The sequence below is a fragment of the Manduca sexta genome, chromosome 23, assembly GCF_014839805.1.
Source record: "Manduca sexta isolate Smith_Timp_Sample1 chromosome 23, JHU_Msex_v1.0, whole genome shotgun sequence".
Lineage (NCBI taxonomy): Eukaryota > Metazoa > Arthropoda > Insecta > Lepidoptera > Sphingidae > Manduca > Manduca sexta.
Window position 1 is genome coordinate 4267201 of NC_051137.1, and position 18825 is coordinate 4286025.

General features: G+C 33.6%; 1 protein-coding gene across 2 annotated transcripts in view; it reads right to left on the reverse strand.

The window, feature by feature from the left end:
• Window positions 1-18439, reverse strand: part of LOC115443733 (myosin-VIIa) — a 44851-nt gene extending 26412 nt beyond the window's left edge. Inside the window, exons 1-2 of one of the 2 annotated variants that reach the window (XM_030169262.2) lie at window positions 18201-18439; window positions 1043-1091 (exon numbers count right to left, since the gene is read on the reverse strand). In XM_030169262.2, the coding sequence (XP_030025122.1) occupies window positions 1043-1060 (18 nt within the window). In that variant the 5' untranslated portion in view covers window positions 1061-1091; window positions 18201-18439. Of the gene's footprint in view, window positions 1-1042; window positions 1092-10418; window positions 10438-18200 lie in introns of those variants that run through there. The other variant, XM_030169263.2, reaches the window with a different exon arrangement.
• Window positions 18440-18825: the final 386 nt, after the last annotated feature.

An 18825-nucleotide genomic window follows, 5' to 3' on the forward strand; every position in this document is an offset into this window, starting at 1 on the left:
AACGACAAAGCAACTTTTACATTATTTGTCTATTATGAAGTTGTTAAGTGAAGAAGCCTTGAACTTGGTTCGATGTTAAATTTATGCTGTCTCGTCGTGTAGCGGTATCCGGTTTACAAACACCGCATACATTTTATTATAATACGTTGATAAACTCGATATTGTATGCTATAATCATCTTACTTTCTAATGTTTCCAACTGTCAACATGAACTCAGTCGACGCGTTAATCGAAAGGTTCTTTCAAATTACTACCACGCCATTGAATTGCTAAGAACTCATTTTGTCAAATAGTAACAGACCTACTTGAGAGCAATATAAACTGTTCGGTTATGGCAAATCTATTTCACTTGCAAAAAAATCAACGGAAAATAATACCCACGTTATTATTTTTTAAGACGAAGCAATTCATAACATAAATATAACAACAAAAAAATTAAGTGTATTATAAAATGCGTGGATGTTATTTTTACAAAGCATTAAAGGCGCCAAGCGTAATGTCTAGGAAGTGGCTTATAAATATTAATGACCAAACTAGATTTATTATTTGAAAATATAGTGTAATAAACTAATAAAGTAAATGTAAAAAATGGACATGACCACACCGGATTATATACATTAATCCAAAAACAGCGCCGACCGCGTGTGAGGGAGTTATCATGCGCAATTCCTGCGCTCACCAAGTACAATGAAATGGGGTGAATGGATTCATGGGACGAAACGACACTTACAATATTATTACATGCTTCAAATAAATATTCCCATTTGCTTAAATATTTTTACGTTCAAGCAAATAGGAATTTATTTGTTATGAAAGGTTAACCTCGCTGAGGGATACTAAAAGAATGTTATTTGGGAGTTGATTATAAGTACTGACATTATTGGGCTGGATTTATGAATTAAATTTTATTTTTATTCACACTATCCCCCCTCCCTTCTCATTAACATTCAAACCTAACTTTTGATCATTTATCGTCAAATCTTACCTTTGTGACAGGTAAAGTAGCAGGTATACAATTTGTAATTTAAAAGACGCCACTTACCCTGGTAACAATCACCATGATGACGGCGGCATGTGGTCACCGGCGCGATCTGGAACCAGGGGAAAATACGTCAGTCTTGTTGCACGCTTCACAATCGAACAAATCACATTATAGGGTAACAACTTAATACATAGACAATATATTCCTACAGGCACGGTGGCATCTTCGGTATTTAATACTATATGAGTCATTTTCCCCAGTTGTTAACTCAGTCCAGTGTTCCCAAACGCGGAATAACGATTAAGAAAACGATTTCCGCATGCGGGCCCCTAGTCCTACGGAATGATTAATATAATATCTCCCAAACTCCGCATTCGGGTCCCACCGGCTTATAAAAATGATTTCCGCTTGCGGTCACTGTGACATGATTAAATAAAAATCTCCTGTACTCCACATTCGGGTGCCACTACTTACGAAAATTCCACATACGAGCCCAATGACATGCGTGAACAAAAAGTGTTCCGCAACCCAGAATGCGGAATTTATGAAATAAGCCATAAAGTTTACGCCTTTTTTACATATTTTTGTATAGTACATTATTCTTGTGGTAAATAATAGTAATTTTTTTAGCATCAATGGAGTCATCATTAAACTCTTTTAGCTAAAAATACAGAAGTATAGGTAACGGTAGGTCAGGATTCGTTGGATTAAAAAAAAGCAATAAAAAATATTTTAAAAACATCATCAGGAAATATAGTTGTTTACATTATAAAGCAATTTCATGTAAGATTTTATTACTAGTATTATAACGAGGCCTCCAAATTATGCAAATTGTGAAAATTACATTTGTTTTAATAATTTCATTGATTGGCAATAATGACTATCTCCTAGCTTGTAAACTAGTCTAATTAATATAACCGGTTCTTAATTATCTTGTTTAATGCTAATTGTTTTTCGAGTGTTTTTTTTCGTACATCGTTTACATTTATTTCTACAAAATTAAGAATAATAGATAGTAACATTTTATTTGTTTCATTATATACATTGTTATCAAATTATTTATATTTATAATATCCATGATAGCGTAATCGATCGCATCGTTATAATTTCGAAGATGTAATTATAAAAAACCCTTAAAACACAATTACTGAACCTTTGGAATTAAACGAGGTAAGAAACATTAGGTAGATTCTGCCTCATAATATAAGTATTATATTCCTTTTGAAGAATCTAAATACTTGAAGTAAGCACCTATCATGTATATTACCTCACCACGGATGTTCATGGTCTTACTCACTAGACATACGTTGTTGTCATGCACAGTCAATAGTACCCAGTCACGATAATGGAAACCTGCCGTTATTCCTTAAATAATAATCAAAGAAGCGCGGATGTCGCCGCCATAGCAACCAGTTCGGACAAATTCCTCCGAGGAATAAACCCAGTGAGACAAAGCGGGAATTTTGAAAATCGACGAATTTATTTTGACAATAAATTGTCAAACTAGATAAGATAATATTTTAATGGCATTACAAAAAGTACTGTTAGATTTTTTAAGACTGCTTTTTGACGCATGAATATCAACTTTAACGTTACAAATCTAAATGCGGATGTTAAATGCAAGATATTTCTAGCAATGAACTTGATATCTAAAATAACTCGACAGATTTTTTAATTTACTAAAATCTAGGTTGCCGTTTTTATGAGCTAACAAATTCAAAGTGATATTTTCAAAATTATTTTTAGAAAGAGACCAACGGTGCGTGAATTTGCATCTAAATAAAACAAGTTTGGCGGACAGCTCTTACATATTAGATTTCTAGGTTATGGAGGACATTGAGTATCGAATATAACCATGATTTCTATACAAAAATAGCATGTAAGGCATGGTCACGTAGTAAAGAGTGCGGATATCTTTAGGAGAGGATTATTGCTGGTGATTACGACTTGAGAAAATTAGAGACTCAGTAAAAATACCGAATTCCAGAGCCTTAAAAGGAAACTATTATTTCACAAGCACTCGATCAAACAATCATCGACAGAACAATGTACCGGTCACGGTGGAACTGCGGTCTTTCATAATGTATTGCGCAACATTTAATTGTCGCCATTGTTTCTTAGGTGCATTTTAGCGTAACACCTTGTACCCAGTTTATCAAAACTGGTCAGGGCAGCCAGATTCACAAGTAGATTAACCGTTTATTCTACAAAACATTTGATATCATCAGATTTGTGCAGGTTGATTGATTTTAGCGTCTCATTGGATTCCTGATGAAATAAAGGTTTCAAATCATCTTGTATGCGTTTCGGACATAACTAATAGCCCAATTGGTGCGCCACTTATTACATTAGGAGTGGATATAATAATATCAGTCCTGTATTTTATACTTTTCCACTGTTGGGTACGGGCCTTCTCTACTACTGAGAGGGATGAGGCCTTAGTCCACTACGCTGGCCTAGTGCGGGTTAGTACACTTCACATGCCTTCGAAATTATTATGGAGAACTTCAGGTGTGCAGGATTCCTCACGATGTTTTCCTTCACCGTTAAAGCAAGCAAATATGTACCTACTTATTATTTCGTTTGCATTTTTAAACAGCTATTTAAAGATTTTTATTTACCCTAGAATGTAAATTGCACTTTTAAATTTCGGTGTTTCCGTCAATACGTCATCGAATCAATTTAAATTATATATATTTATTATCTCAATACTCAATTAAATTGCAAAAATAATCGTCTACCTATAATTTGAGAAAATAAAGTTACTAATGTAAATTGTTAAAGCTGGCAAAAAAACTAAAAAAGCAAGCGATACAAGAATCGAACTTATATCATATTCGGTGCTTTATTTTTATAAATATTTTTTCTTTAAACCGGTTACATTGTTTATTATCTTAATTTTGGCACTTAGAAATCAATATCTGACCTCATCCACTGAACAGCGTTTATGTCATCTCGTTTATAATAAATATGACAAAATCGTTTTTAAAGTTTGACATTTGTTTTTTTTTACTGGGGACTTGATATTTTTTTTACTTGACACTTAATATTAGGCACAGAGCCTCACTGTGCCTAATATTAAGTGAAGTAGAGCCCAAAGATATTATGCTAAAAACTAATAATTTTTAAAGGTTTACTGTGGAATATGAAGTTACGGTTTCTACAAATAATATCTTCATTCAATTAATATTCAAGACTTACATAATTAATAAATTATAATTATACATAAAACTTAAAAATCCACATACTTCGCCGAATCATAATTTCGCAATTATTTTAAAAGTACCACACTTAAGCCAGTGAGACGAATGCATATATTGAAGATACGTATATCCTTTTATATACTATGATATACCAGCCTTATTACGTACTGCCTACTACTGAGCACGGACCCCCTCCACTACTGACAATGTTTAGGGTTTAGTCAACCACACTGGCCTAGTGCCGATTAGCAGACCTACCTATCTATTTAACAAGAAACTACTATGCATATATTCATACTATTTGCTCAATAAACAAACATTACTTAAATGAACAAAAAAGCGTCAAGTCAAAGCATTAAGATGACATTATAATGGCTCGTTCGTGATCCAACTTCGGCATGGTGCGTGCTTGGTCAATGACGCACGTGGACGGCGGAACTGATCGCAACGGAAGCTCTTTGTGAAGGGAATAAGGGTGTTTATTCAGTTTTATGAATAGTGAAATGTATGTAGTGTGACATATATTTCTTATAAGTTTTTGAGACAAATTATAAAATTCCAGTAGAACGTGCAGATATTAAAACAATATTGATGCTCAAATGAAACTCTTCTTCGTGATTGATAGCGGTTTTTTGTATTCTAATTTTCTCCTCGCGTTCTGAAGGCTGCAGTCTTCATGGTCACGGGGGAGACCGAAGTGTCGGTCGACCAATATCTCAGCCCTCACCCGAAAAGTCGGGAAAAAATTAATATTTAAAAAGTCGAGATAAAATCCGCAAAATAGTTTTATTGCAATGTTTAATATCCGCAAAAACATGTCCAATTTTTATGTACCGTCTAAGTATTATAAATGTAGATTATATGCATATGTTTTAACAATTGTTCATATTAAAATACAATTAAATTATATGTAATGTAAAAAAGTAACAAAGATATTTAAAATGTTCAACATGATAGTCAAGTTATCATGCATAGTATAAACTAAAAAAATTTAAAATGAAACTGAACGACAAAATTCAAAACATGTTTCTAACAAGAATTTCCGGTAACACAGACTCTCCAAAACAACTACGAAAGGAAACGTGAATGAAAATATTAAGAAACTGTTTTGCAAAAGGCACATTGTTTTGAGAAAAAAAGCTTTTAAAATGTTGTACGTTTACACTATGCGGTGTTTTTCTTAGTTTGATATTTAAAACGTATATGGGAAGTCGCGAACGAAAAAAAATTACAAATGTTACGAAGTATTGACTAAATATTATATTTATTAAGACTAATATATTTGTTAAATTTTACAAAGATTTATACCATTTATTTTATAGTAGTGCGCGCTCTACCATAGACCATCGCAATTGTCAGTCAGCTACAAAGTCAAAATTTCATAATTATTACAAACAATAACAAAATTAATTTTACACTGCTTATAATAAAATATTATGCTTTATGAATAAAAAAAATATTTAATCGTAGCCTAACTAAGGTCTATGGATTACAAAACCGATAAAAGAGCTTAAATAAATTATATTCCTAACACATAGAATTCATGTTGATGAACAGATCTGTCGATAAAATTAATTTGCAAGCGTGCCACATTCATTAGATGAAGTGTGAACGCAAGCTTAATCCAGTTTAAATAACACAAAATTTGTAAAATTGATCCATTTACATAATTATATTACGAAATTAATTGCTTCGTCTTTAGATTTTAAGTTAATCAATAAAAAAATACAATATACTTATAGCGACATAGAAGACCAAATTCTATTAAGAATTCAATACGAGTGTTGGATGAGGTTATCTTATATCTATGAAGTGTGAGTTAAAATCTCTAAACCTTGAGACAATAGAGAGAAATGACTGATCATATCTGTTACATAATTTTATGGGCTATTGTTGCGTTAGTTTATGCGTGATGATATGTATCCCTGAGGAGCTATCTACGAATTATTACATCATGATATATATTGTATATGCTTAGCTAAGCTATTGGCTGTTCAGTTAAATTCCTTTGCGTAGAAGTTACTTTTTTTGGTTCGAAGATTATGAAACTACTTGAATCTAAATCATTGTTAGTTTCTTACGAAGTATTTTAATTTTATTTTTGTTTTTTTTTTATGTAAAATAAGAGATAAATGTAAAGCAAAGGCAATTAGCAATTTACATTATTCCCAAGAGCCTGGTGCTGCATAACTAATTAATGTTATAATGAAAATAATTATGTATAATGTGGCTGATGTGATCTGAATGTTTACCAAGCTTTATAGACATAGCCAATAGATGTAATTAAGAATAAACCCCCCTAAACTACTCAAAATAACAAATCCATAAACCCAACATTGTAACAAACATTTGCGAATCGGACCAACATATTTTGTCCTTTACCCAGAGGTCGTCAAATGTCCTCGTATGGTTTAGGTGCAAGTGGCAAGCGCCAGGTGTACAATGGAAAGGTGTGTGTTCACGGTGGACGGCGACGATAGCTTCCTGCGACCGGCGCGGGAAACGCGATCATGCGCAACGACAGCCACGCGCAATATGCCGTAATATCGATAAATGTTAGCGGCAATGCTTTACGGCCTACGTGCACCGTACACATGGTAAAAACAGGGGCTTGATCTGCGTAATTTTCCGGGTTTAACCTGTATGGATTAAGACAGGCCGGCAAAATTCTGCCAATCGTTGAATGCGAACAATGGTCGATTGTTTTTGACTACAGTGCATAGTATCAATATTCGTTATCAGTACTTCAAAATACTACCGCAATATTTTCTGATACGAAGGTACTTATTAAACTTATAGTCCGTCTGATCTTTGTATGGCATTTGGATAGTATTAAAATGCGGTTAAACCTTGGCTGCAAATACTATGTATATGTAATCAGAATCGTATTGGCTCGATCGCCAAATGACATCTCATAGTGGACAGACCCAACGCGGCAAAGGAATTTTACGTATTAAAATACAATAGTCCAAATTATTTGCTTTACGCAACTTGAATAATACATTTCGTAACTAACCTTAGGGGGTATGCCTTTAACCTTGATATATATGATCGAATGTATGTGTATATAGCTATATTGTGAACGTTATGTTACAAATTATACCAAATCAACTTTATGTTAAAAATCCCACTACGAGGTAAACAAATGTATAAGATAATAGAAACAGAACATAAAGAAGGTAGTAATTCAGCTTAGTTTATTACCAATATAAATATTAAAATATTCACATAAGAATTAGGGCTATTTTAGCTTGACGTAAAATTTTATTACATTTATTTTGACTCTAATTGGAAACTAACATAAAAATATTTTTATTTTATAACACTCAAAACATGTAGGGTATAAATCTAACAAACAAAACTCAGTGAACATAGTTAACTGTGATTTATGGATTGTTTCCGACATTCGTAATTATAAAAGGATATAAACTTGAGTTTTAATTCATTATCATATTTTTGATTAGAATCGTGCACATTAAAATGATATGTAACTTCATTTGGCTCGAATGCTTCCGATAGGGTTGTCACTGCTGAATCAAACTACACAACTTGGAATTGAATGTTACTTTTTAAGAACAACTAAACAGGATGAAAATCTCTTATTTTATAGCTCGAATATTAGAGAATAGCATGAAAGACTCCATGATCACGATAGTTGGGAAACGTAGCAACCCTACAGTTTAGTAACGTAACAGAACATTGCTATTCATTTGCATAGTTCTCCATATGCAGCGCTCTTTCCTCTCGTGTGCAATTTGCATATGCCTGTTAAATCATTATACTGTAGAGGATATTGTAGGACGCGATTACGTTAGTCTTGTGTACATAAATGGATATTATAAAAAAGCTGTTTATAAGATTACGTTTTATTCTACTACTGAAATTGATTTAGAATTTGTTTGTATTAATTAAATAGGTTAATAGAATTCATTTACTGCAATCTGGCATTCCTTTAATGTACCTAATTATAAAGCAACGGTGTTGAAACTATATAATTCCTACATACATACATAACATCACGCATTTTATCCCCGAAGGGGTATGCAGAGGCGCAACTAGGGCACCCACTTTTCGCCAAGTATGTTCCGTCCCATGATGTGATAGGGGGCGAGCCTATCGCCATATCGGGCACAAATTCCAGACTCCGGGCTGATACTGAGCAGAAAAACCCAAATATCACTTTGCCCGACCCGGGATTCGAACCCAGGACCTGAGAGCGTTATTGTACCGGACATGCAATACAACTACGCCACCGAGGCAGTCATATATAATTCCTCTTCCTTTTAAATGGTTCTTAAGAATATAAGTAAAATTGATTTTGTTACAATCATAGAATCTTTACATATAAGCCGAAGAGTTTGAACGCGCTAATCTCAGAAACTGATAAACTGATTATGAAAAAAATTACTAATAGGAATGTACATTACTCTTGAGTGCTAAAATCTATATTTTATCATAAAAAATATATAGCGGGACTTTTATTCGGCAAAAACCTTTTCGCGCGAGTGAAGCATCAAACAAGAGCTAGTTATTAAATAAGCCCATTATTCTACGAGTCGCATATCTCGATTGCATAGAAAATACCTAATATGAGCGCAGTATCTAATTTATGTATAGAAAGCACTAATTCTAATTCAGACTAATCACGGATTCAACTCGAATCCGATTGTAAAAAACGCCGCCAAACATAGTCACGTAGATGGAAGCAGTCCGTGCATTTTGTATCAGGGCCCTTATTCTGTATGGTAGTGTGAACGCGTAACGCGGCCGTGTCATGTTATCTTCGAGAAATGTGCGTGGAATGGTATTCTGTAAGCCAAATTTCTATAGTCCTAAACATGATGCGTTGTGTTACGTGCTTTTTACACACTGTTACTGTGTACTGTTACATAATAACGTGCGAGATAGAGAATAAGGCCCCTGAAGTGTTTTGTTATGCGACCCGCGTTCCTACCGACCTACATTTAGAATTCTTTATACGCCCATAAAACTTATATTTTTTTATCGGTGCACTGCAAAGTGACCCCACTACACCTTATCATAAGGGTGGGGTGCAATAAAATGTCGACTGACGTCAGATAATCACCCCTCGGTAGTCGACGGGGCGGGGTGCAAGAGAACGTCGACTGACGTCAGAAAATCACCCTTCGTCAGTCGACACAAGTATGCCGTCCTGTTGGAACCGGATATACATAGGCTGATCCCGAAACTATGACGGCCACTATGGCGGGTTTTAACATGCTGTGTACGGTGATCGCTATCCGGGCGGATATAAAATATATCTTACCACTAGCATTTGTTAAAATGAAACAAATGAATTTGAATGAGTAAAATTTTCTTTAACAAAATGCTGAAAGTCCAAGATACGTTTTGTATTGTTAAGTCGAATGTTATATTACAGAAGAATAACATCTCGTTTTACGACAGAGAAAGCAAAACAAAAGTCGCTTTTACTATTCAATATACATCTATTGTTTCCGTAATAAGTAATAATAATGGATTAACGCATTAGAAACAACATAACATAAAAATACAAGTATTTCGTAACTTCTATGATGGTTAAGTAAAAGTAAAATTGTTTCTTTAGAAGTTTATTTTAAATACGGAAATGTTTTCCAATGCGTTATATAAAGTATCGCTTCTTGTTTAAAACATTTGTAGTACCCTGATCTGAATTTAAGAATATGTTTAATTGGCTTTGACGTGTATTCTGGATTCCATAAAGTTGCACTGACAAAACACGTTTAGAATACCAAACAAATGCACAACTCACGAAGAAAGTTTTTTTTGTTATATTTTAGCGTTATTGTCATTGTTTTCTTTCCTGCATATTTTTAAAACCCGTATTAGAGGCCGATTGTTAGTCTAGATATACTTTATCACAAGAAATATAAATTCATCTAAGCGCCGCCTCACACTTTTAAAAGATACAAATTTCACTGAGATTATTATCGCCTGATTTATCTCGGTTTCAGATAAGACTTCAGAGCGTTAACGCAACTAGTTTATGTTACAAATAAATATAAAACGATGAAAATATTAATAACAATGTCACATGCAATTTGTTTTCCGAAGAGTCGCGTACGAGACTATTTTTCTGTGATAAATGTAACGTCACTAATACATACTGTCTCTACAGAAACTTGCCAATCTACAGTGTGATAAATCAACAAACACTTTCGCACTTAAATTATTAGCACAGGTATACATGATATTAGAAAAGATAAACTCACATTTAACGTCAACCGAAAGCGTCATCTGATTACGACAGGTACAATCTAAATGGAAACTGTCTATTCACATCCTCGCGTCATAAAGTTCTTATCGCGAACGGGTTGTGTCAACAGCGACTGGTAACCTAACTCCGTCTACCTGCAGCTCTAGAAATGATAAGGACAAAGGCGGCATTGTTTTGTGAGAGTTCGGCAAACCATTTAGATTTGAGTTCTCGGCGTCAGTAAAAAGCAAGTCCTGTTTTTCGTCTTCAGTATTTAAAATTTTATTTTATTTAGGAAAACAAACAGCACATACTTATAACATATGAATTAAATACAATAATTTTTACATTAGCCAAACAGTTTCCTCAAATATTTCCAAATTGAGGACAGCTTTCAGATTTTCGATATTTGACTAAATAAAATGACACAAGAGCCACCAGTTAAATAGTTTAATCTAATTTGATATTTACAGATTTTTTTGGTGTACAAAGGATTCTAGTTTTCGTAACTAAACGCGTCAACCTTGAGAAATTCTAGTCCGGGGCAAAACGAGCCAAAATACCTACGTATTAAGATGTCAAATTAAAAGAACAGATGAGAGATTGTGGTTAATTTTATGAGAACTTTCATTTGGATAATGTCTCCCATAGATCCACTATGTTACGGCATAGGAATCATTATTAAATCTAGCTGATCACTTACCCCATAAACTATGCTAAGGAGCCATTTAAGGATAAGATCCGTTCCCAATAAAATATTGGATCATAACAGGATGGTCATAACATAGTTGAGAAGTTAATTATCACCTCATGCTAACACTTGGCGTAATCGTCAATATATTTGCGACTTTTCAACAAAATAATATCGACTTTGTGTCCTTTATGCACAAAGATGATGATCGCATTAGCCAAATAACGCAAATATTTGCTCAAATACGCCAAGTGTAGCGCCAGGATTAGAATGTCGCTCAAGATCACCCGTGTCGTGATATTCTCATTTATATCTGTAATAGGTTTTACAAAATATATACATTTTAATGTAAAATGTCTACTCAGATAACATGAGTAACACGCTTTGGTTATTTTAAATGGTGAATAGCTTCTTACAAACTACTTATTGTCTCAAACTGAATTTTTTATCGTTTAAACAGTTACCAGTGGCGTTGGATCCATATAACCCGATACCCGCCTTCGAGACATCCTTTTCATAATAAATGTGAAAATTCTATTTATTATTAGAACGTTTTGCATACCGCATATTAGAATATTAATATTTGTATATTGTGTCGGGTTTGGGAAAATTTCACCCTTTGCCTTACAGTTAAACTATTATTTAAGTAGATTCTCAATTCTTTTTAAGACAAACATTAACTTATAACATCATATAGATAAAATCAAAAGAAATAAAAATGAATCGATCTTTACAATACGAGTTCATGATAAAATGGTAAACACACAAAGAACACGTGAGATTACGTCGATCAATGAGCATTAGCATGTTATATGGCTTCTACGTGACTATACAATATCCTTTACCAATATTATAAAGTATTACACTGTTTGAGAGTCATGTTGTGCAATATTTAATGCAAAAATGTTTAAAATTACGCCTATATTCAAAAACGCCGACCCTTTGATAACCAATATTAGACTTATGTATGTCTTTCAATTAATATAATATACTGTAAGTATTATAGCTTTTTATGTAGTTTAGATTATTAAATTAAAATTTCCAGACAAAATCACGCCGTTTAGATCTATCTTTGACTTTGGCCTCCTTTATTTTTGAAGTTAATTATCATTGACAACCTTCATAACGCAGCGGGCAAGTAACCGGTTGACGAATCGCAAAATAAGATTCAACAGAGGAGCTAAAATGTTCTGCTGGTTCACTTGAAAAATAGCCAAACCCTTCTCTAATTTCTAATGTTTATAACAGGAAATCCTTAAGAGTAAGTGGCAAAATGTTTACACAATACACAACTCCACAGGTGACAGTTGTAGAAGTCCTTAAAAGATTGTATAGTCAAAAGAAGACACGAAATAAAAAAACTGGACAGTTCTTAAAAAAGTATATAGTTAAAAGACGACATAAAATAAAAAAGCTGGACTGGTTCCTTTCAGGTGAAATAAAAGCGACAAATCTAAAGTCTTCCCTTCCAAGTTCATTAGTATTGAATCCAAAAATATCAACCATTGAACAAAATCGAACTGCGAGAACATTACAAACACTTCAGTGCAAGCTGACGAGTGTTTATGTAAAATTTTGTTTTGTTTTTAAATATATATAAACGAGTATGGTTTTGTGAGTACCCCGGTCACGTCCGAGGCAGACTCGAACTGCCTGACCTCGCCCGCACTGTCTAGTGAAAGTCGAAACGTAAATAAAAACTGTTTTACAATTCTCGTCTCGTGCCGCGAATCCGTCGACATTCTTTCAGGCGTGGTGTTTCCTGTGCCTATTTTTTTTATGTTCAAAATTAGATTGTTTTTTGTTGTCGCTTTTGCGGGGTTAAGGCTGCGAAGTCTTCGTAACACAGGATAAACTTTATTAAGAAACAGGGATTAAATCCGAAAAATAGTTTAATTTTAATAAAGTTTTAATTTATAATCAAAAAGTAAAAATTTTATGGCTGACTTTATTATATAATCGACTTTACTTAAATAATAATTAAATATTCTCACGTACCTTGACTTATTATAAGTGCAACTTTGTTCGCCTATGTGATGAATAAAATTTTATTTTATTTATTATTTTCTTGAAGTGCTCTTCTAAAATGTTCATCTAAATGAAGAAAAAAAAATTGATATCTAAAGGTTGATAGTACAGAGCGAACAGCTGACAATACAGTTATATTATTTTTAAATAATTAGTTGTATATGGCTATAGGAATGAAATTATATTGCGAACTGTACTTTAAATATAGCTGTAACCACGTACAAGTGTTTAAACTCGTGAACAAAATGATATCACTCAACAATTGTTGAAATCAATTTACTTTAAGATAAACTGATAAAAGCATGAGTTTGTAATAACAACGTGTTTTAGCAGTTTTAATAAGTCATACAAGAAAATCAGCTGCCTTGGTTTATAATAATAATCACTGCTCAGTTATTCAAAGGAAAAAGTCCGCAGTGTCCTGTGTCTATCTTGGATTCCCTGACATTTCTCAATCCCATTTTCAGTTATTTAAAGTACAAATTACAAAAATTTATCGATATTTTAAGAATTACTTCCAAGTTCACAGTCGGTCATGGTCGCGATCAAAAGTCGAGGTTCATTCGATCAAAGCGATATTAAAACTCTCACTTTACAGTTTGTACTCTACGTGCATCAAAGTAGAGTATGATTTTCATTGTAGCAACGAATAGTATGACACGATTACTTACTTAAGAAATACGAAAAAAAACATTGGATGAAAATAAACCTTATCATCTCGTGTATTAAATTTATTTTATTTTAATGATTTGTATATCGTCGGCTTTGACCCTAATAAAGGAACGAAAAAGCCTATTCATCAATATTCAAGTTATAAGCAAATTGGGTAAGATTATAATCATTCTACACATTGGCTACAACTAGGTGTTGTTACCGGTAACAACATCAAGCGGGTGATGCCGGCATCACCTGCAAATGCCTATCCTATTATAAAAAAATCCCTAAGCACTATACGATGCCAACCACCTATTTAACAAAATCAGATTAAAAAAATTACTTGGAAATCAGTGCATCACAAAGTTTTTTCCACGTACAACCCAACCCACGAGATTTTTTACTACTACGCGACATCTTCAGCAGTAATCGTTATATTTCAGTCAATTTACATAAAACCGTATGTACTATTAACCTAAACCTTCCTTAAGAATTGCACTATCTTTTAGTAAAAACTGTACAAATATCCATTCAGTAGATTCTGAGAAAATCGATCACATATAGACAGCTATCGGGGATTTTGTTTTATAATATCTATAGATTAACTTACCAACTCCATATTTCATTGCTCGAAACTACCTATATCGCTTGCTGACCAAAATCGGCAAGCTGAACATAGGTATATCATAATACTAATTTATTCCAAGGACTACTCATACTACTAACATAGGCAATGCAGGTCTCAGCTGACGTCATTTTAAAAACATTTCAAGTATCATTCTCTTTATTTGACCACATGACTGTTTTTACGGAATTTTGATGATGAAATAATTGAATCATATCCTACTGTTATTATAATTAAGTTATAATAAAATAAATAAATAAACATAATACATATTTCAATTAAAATTATTAAACAAATTAAAATGATACCTGAAAGGGCTGCGAACCCCATTCATAGTAATTTTTAACTGATCTTATACATTCGTTATTTCTATGTGCTATATATATAAAAGTGGATTTATAAACCGGCTATACCTAACTGGGGTATAATGGAATAATTATAGGTGCATTGGCGTTATTGAGCGACTGTCAATATTGACTGACAGTTTGTTCAATGATGTGTAATTATGATAGATATTGATTTAGCATATTTTTGAGTCGTTGAATACATGGAAAGGATAACTTTGGATTCATTTACTTTGCTGTATAAAAAACTACAATGATATGCAAAATGGATGAATATTAATTTGGCATCGTATTGAAAAGATGGAACGGAGAAACTTACAGTAAGTTACTCTGCTCTATACATACCTATAATTTGTATTATATGTTTAACCGTATCTGTTTCAAAATGGCGATCAGTTATGCCTATACAAATATTCGCGTTCTCAAAAGAAGTCTCCATGAATGTAGACATCTCATTATTATGGAAATGGCATGCAATGGTGGGCGCATTTTTACGACTGCTACATTCAACACAAATATTTGTACTCTGTGCAAATATTCACCACCGTTATTCCGATGAGATTAAATAAAATAACTATATAAATCTTTATTATATTATAATTTATTAAGTGGAGATAGTTTAATCTTAGTCGCTTGATCCTATAATGGTTTTTAATTGAAACGGACCGAATTCAATAAACAAAGAGGCTTACCGTAGAATAATATTTCGTAATGATAAGTTAATTTGAGGTTCTTAAGAGAAAAGTCCCTCATCCTCATAATGTCATACTGGTTTAAAACGTCGCTGGTCAATTCTATAGAATGTCAGAAGAAAATTCTTTAAGTCGACGACGATTAAAATAACTGATGTTAAAGTTGGGCGGATACACTTAGCGTATCTTTTAGATTCACCCCATATTTATGAACAAAATCTTCACAATGAAGATGATATTCATATTCAACTAAGAAGAAATAAATCGCAGACGATACAGAAACCTTGAGATGAAAATGTTTCCTTAGACTCTACATTAAACTTCGTTGAAGTCTTTTGTACGTACTATTTAAATGAATATTTTGAACACCCCAGATAAGATAACGATATTTTAAAATTTATAATATGATAAATACGATAACATGTAATTCATAAAACATTATCTTATAATCAAGAAACCTTTTATTCCTTTTTCCAATGTATTATTACTTTTGTATTAAAAACAATCTAATAAATCAATATGAACATTGTACATGTACTATTAATTTTAGATAATATCATGAACTTTGCGTGTGGAGGAAAACTTGTACTTTGCAATCTACGTCTATTTTTTACCACACAAAAACATTCCGAATGGGAGTTTATTGGACGGGTATAAACTACGACCAGTTAACGATTGTAAAGGTTAATTTTACGATAACTATATTGTCTGCAATGTATAATAGGTTTATGTTGATTTAATATTCTGAATAAATGGAAAGAAAATTTTATTCTTGGCGATAGAGTTGGTCGCTTATCACACACCATTTCTATTCCTATAGGCATGGTTTAAGGGTGTTGATTTATCGGCAATACCGGCCACGATTCATGATGCTTTGATTTAATTCCCAAATTAAGGTATACTGTGCTTCAAGAAAATGTTTGCTATCATATTTTATATAATTAATTAATAATTACCGCTTTAGCGTTTACAAAATAAATTATATGAATGAACAAATTATGTAGGCCACATTAGGCCTGTATGATGAATTTATATGTACAATTTCAGAAGTAGGAATAGAATGCCAATATCCCACTTTTCCCACTTTCTTTCAAGAATCAGTGCTCAATGACACATTCTGACGTGACTTTATGTTACCATGACACTGGATGTAGGCAACCGGGCGCCACACAACGCTCTTGTTTACAACTTTCCATGGGAACTTAGACGCAATTACGTCTATTGTGTTCGCGAGAGCGTTTACTTACTCCACTCAATTTCTTTTCGTACGCGCATACTTATAACGTGTATGACAACTTATTTAAACTTGACTAGCCTTTACCGCGGCTCCGTCTTTGGAATACCGATACCGTGGGAATCGTCTGCGGTAGCACGCAGATCACTGGGCGAACGAGGGAAACCGCAAACTATGACTAGTTACTGTGTTGCAGCTTGGGGGTAACTTTGTACTCTTCTACATATGTTACACGAATATATGCGATAGATTTTATCAAGTTTCTCGGGCTCGAAGGACCAAAAATATGAATGAATACACCAATATAAAGCTCATTTTATATTGACAATATACACCTAAACAGTACTTTAATAAAAGAAGTAGGTAATATAATGTAGATATTGCACAAACACAGGTATTTCCTCGCATCTGATTGAATGACAGGAAAACTCGACGATTTTGCCATGATACGTTGCAAAACGTATGTGTACACTCGGAGACATGCATAAAATTTATGCGGTTTCCCGGATATGTACTTATATAGAAGATGCCCATTCAGGATGTATTGGTAACAGTCGAAATTCCGAAGTCTAGTATTTTAAAATTGAAATAACTTTGATATGGGAAAATGAATAATCCAAAGTTAAATCATACATGATAACAGGTAAAATGATGTCATGGATCCTTTATTTAATATTTTACTTACTTTGCTTATAGTAGCTTATCGTAACTCTAAAATGATTTGAATCCATCAATGTAATAAGGAAAATTATCAAAAAATTCAGAGTAGACCTCTCGGTCTACTACACTGCACACTACACAGTAATTTGTCGTTATTTTGAATAACATAAATATATGCAGAGTGACAACGCATTGCTTTAACTATTTCACTTCTAAAATATTTTCAGTTTCCACAAAAGCAAACTCAAAATATGATTCATCATTCACACCATACCGAGTCGACTTTTAACGAAACTGCCGAAGTATAAGGAACGGCAAAATAGCGGTCAGTGTACCTGTACTACTTAACAAAACCACACTAAACTAGTTAAAAAACATTATGGTGCATGACACTAATTAATTAATCAATACATTGCATCGGGAAATGCATAAAATTGCAATTAACGTCAATTAACTGCGTGAGCTAGGTGTCAATTAAAATCCAATAAGACATACACGCGTACCGTTGAGATGAATTTTTACCTACATATTTAACGAAGTCTACTTTCTTCGAACGGTACACCCGCTAATTCCATAACGTTTTAGCTAAAACTACTTTCTTCAAAGAGTACGTGAACAGGAATTATGAAGTGTTGAGTGTCAGTCACACCGACACATCGAATATTAAAGTGCCATAATTCACGAGTAAACATCATTGCCGTGCCGACTACGTGGAAGAAACTCGTCGAGTTCGCGCAACTAATGTGGAACAATGCCTATCAAATGTGGTTGTTAATGCGATAAGGTCTCCAAACAATGATAACTTTCGTATATCTCGCATCACCTGACAGGTAAACATTCGCGGTTCATGTCACGGCTGACGAAATTTACCGTTAATCCGCTGCTGTGAGTGGCTCGTTCAGACTCCGCTCCTCGTCATATCACAAGCACATGCACTTTGTACCGATTAGATATACACTGTGTAATGAACACTTCACACGGTCACCGATGGTCTTCGTACATTTCGTCGATCGGTGGATGAGCGCGAGGGCCGCGAGTGCGCACGGGACCAGCAAATGCGACGGAGCGTGAACGTTAACCTACCTGTTGCGCTTGCGTGTCGCCTGTCGTCGCCCACCGGTCCGGAGCGACTGCTTTGCCGACGCGCCGGCCGCCATTTTCAATACAACCTCCATTGTATCGCTACCTACTTTTGCTGACTAGTAAAACTCGTACGTTATTTACTTATGAGTTATTTCTTCTTTACAATCATTATTATAGATCAGTATACTATCTCAAATATCATATTTTTCGTGAAGAGATAAGCGCGAAAGCCTTAAACTGTTTTATCTATAACTGCACTGCCATCTAGGAGTAAGCGACGTAAATACAGAAATTGTCAATACAATCAACACTGTTTAACTTTGTTTGAAATAATATTGATTCCTACTATATCTTTGTAAAGTCTATTCATTTCGTTATAACTGAGATATAAAAATATATGAATATAAATTTG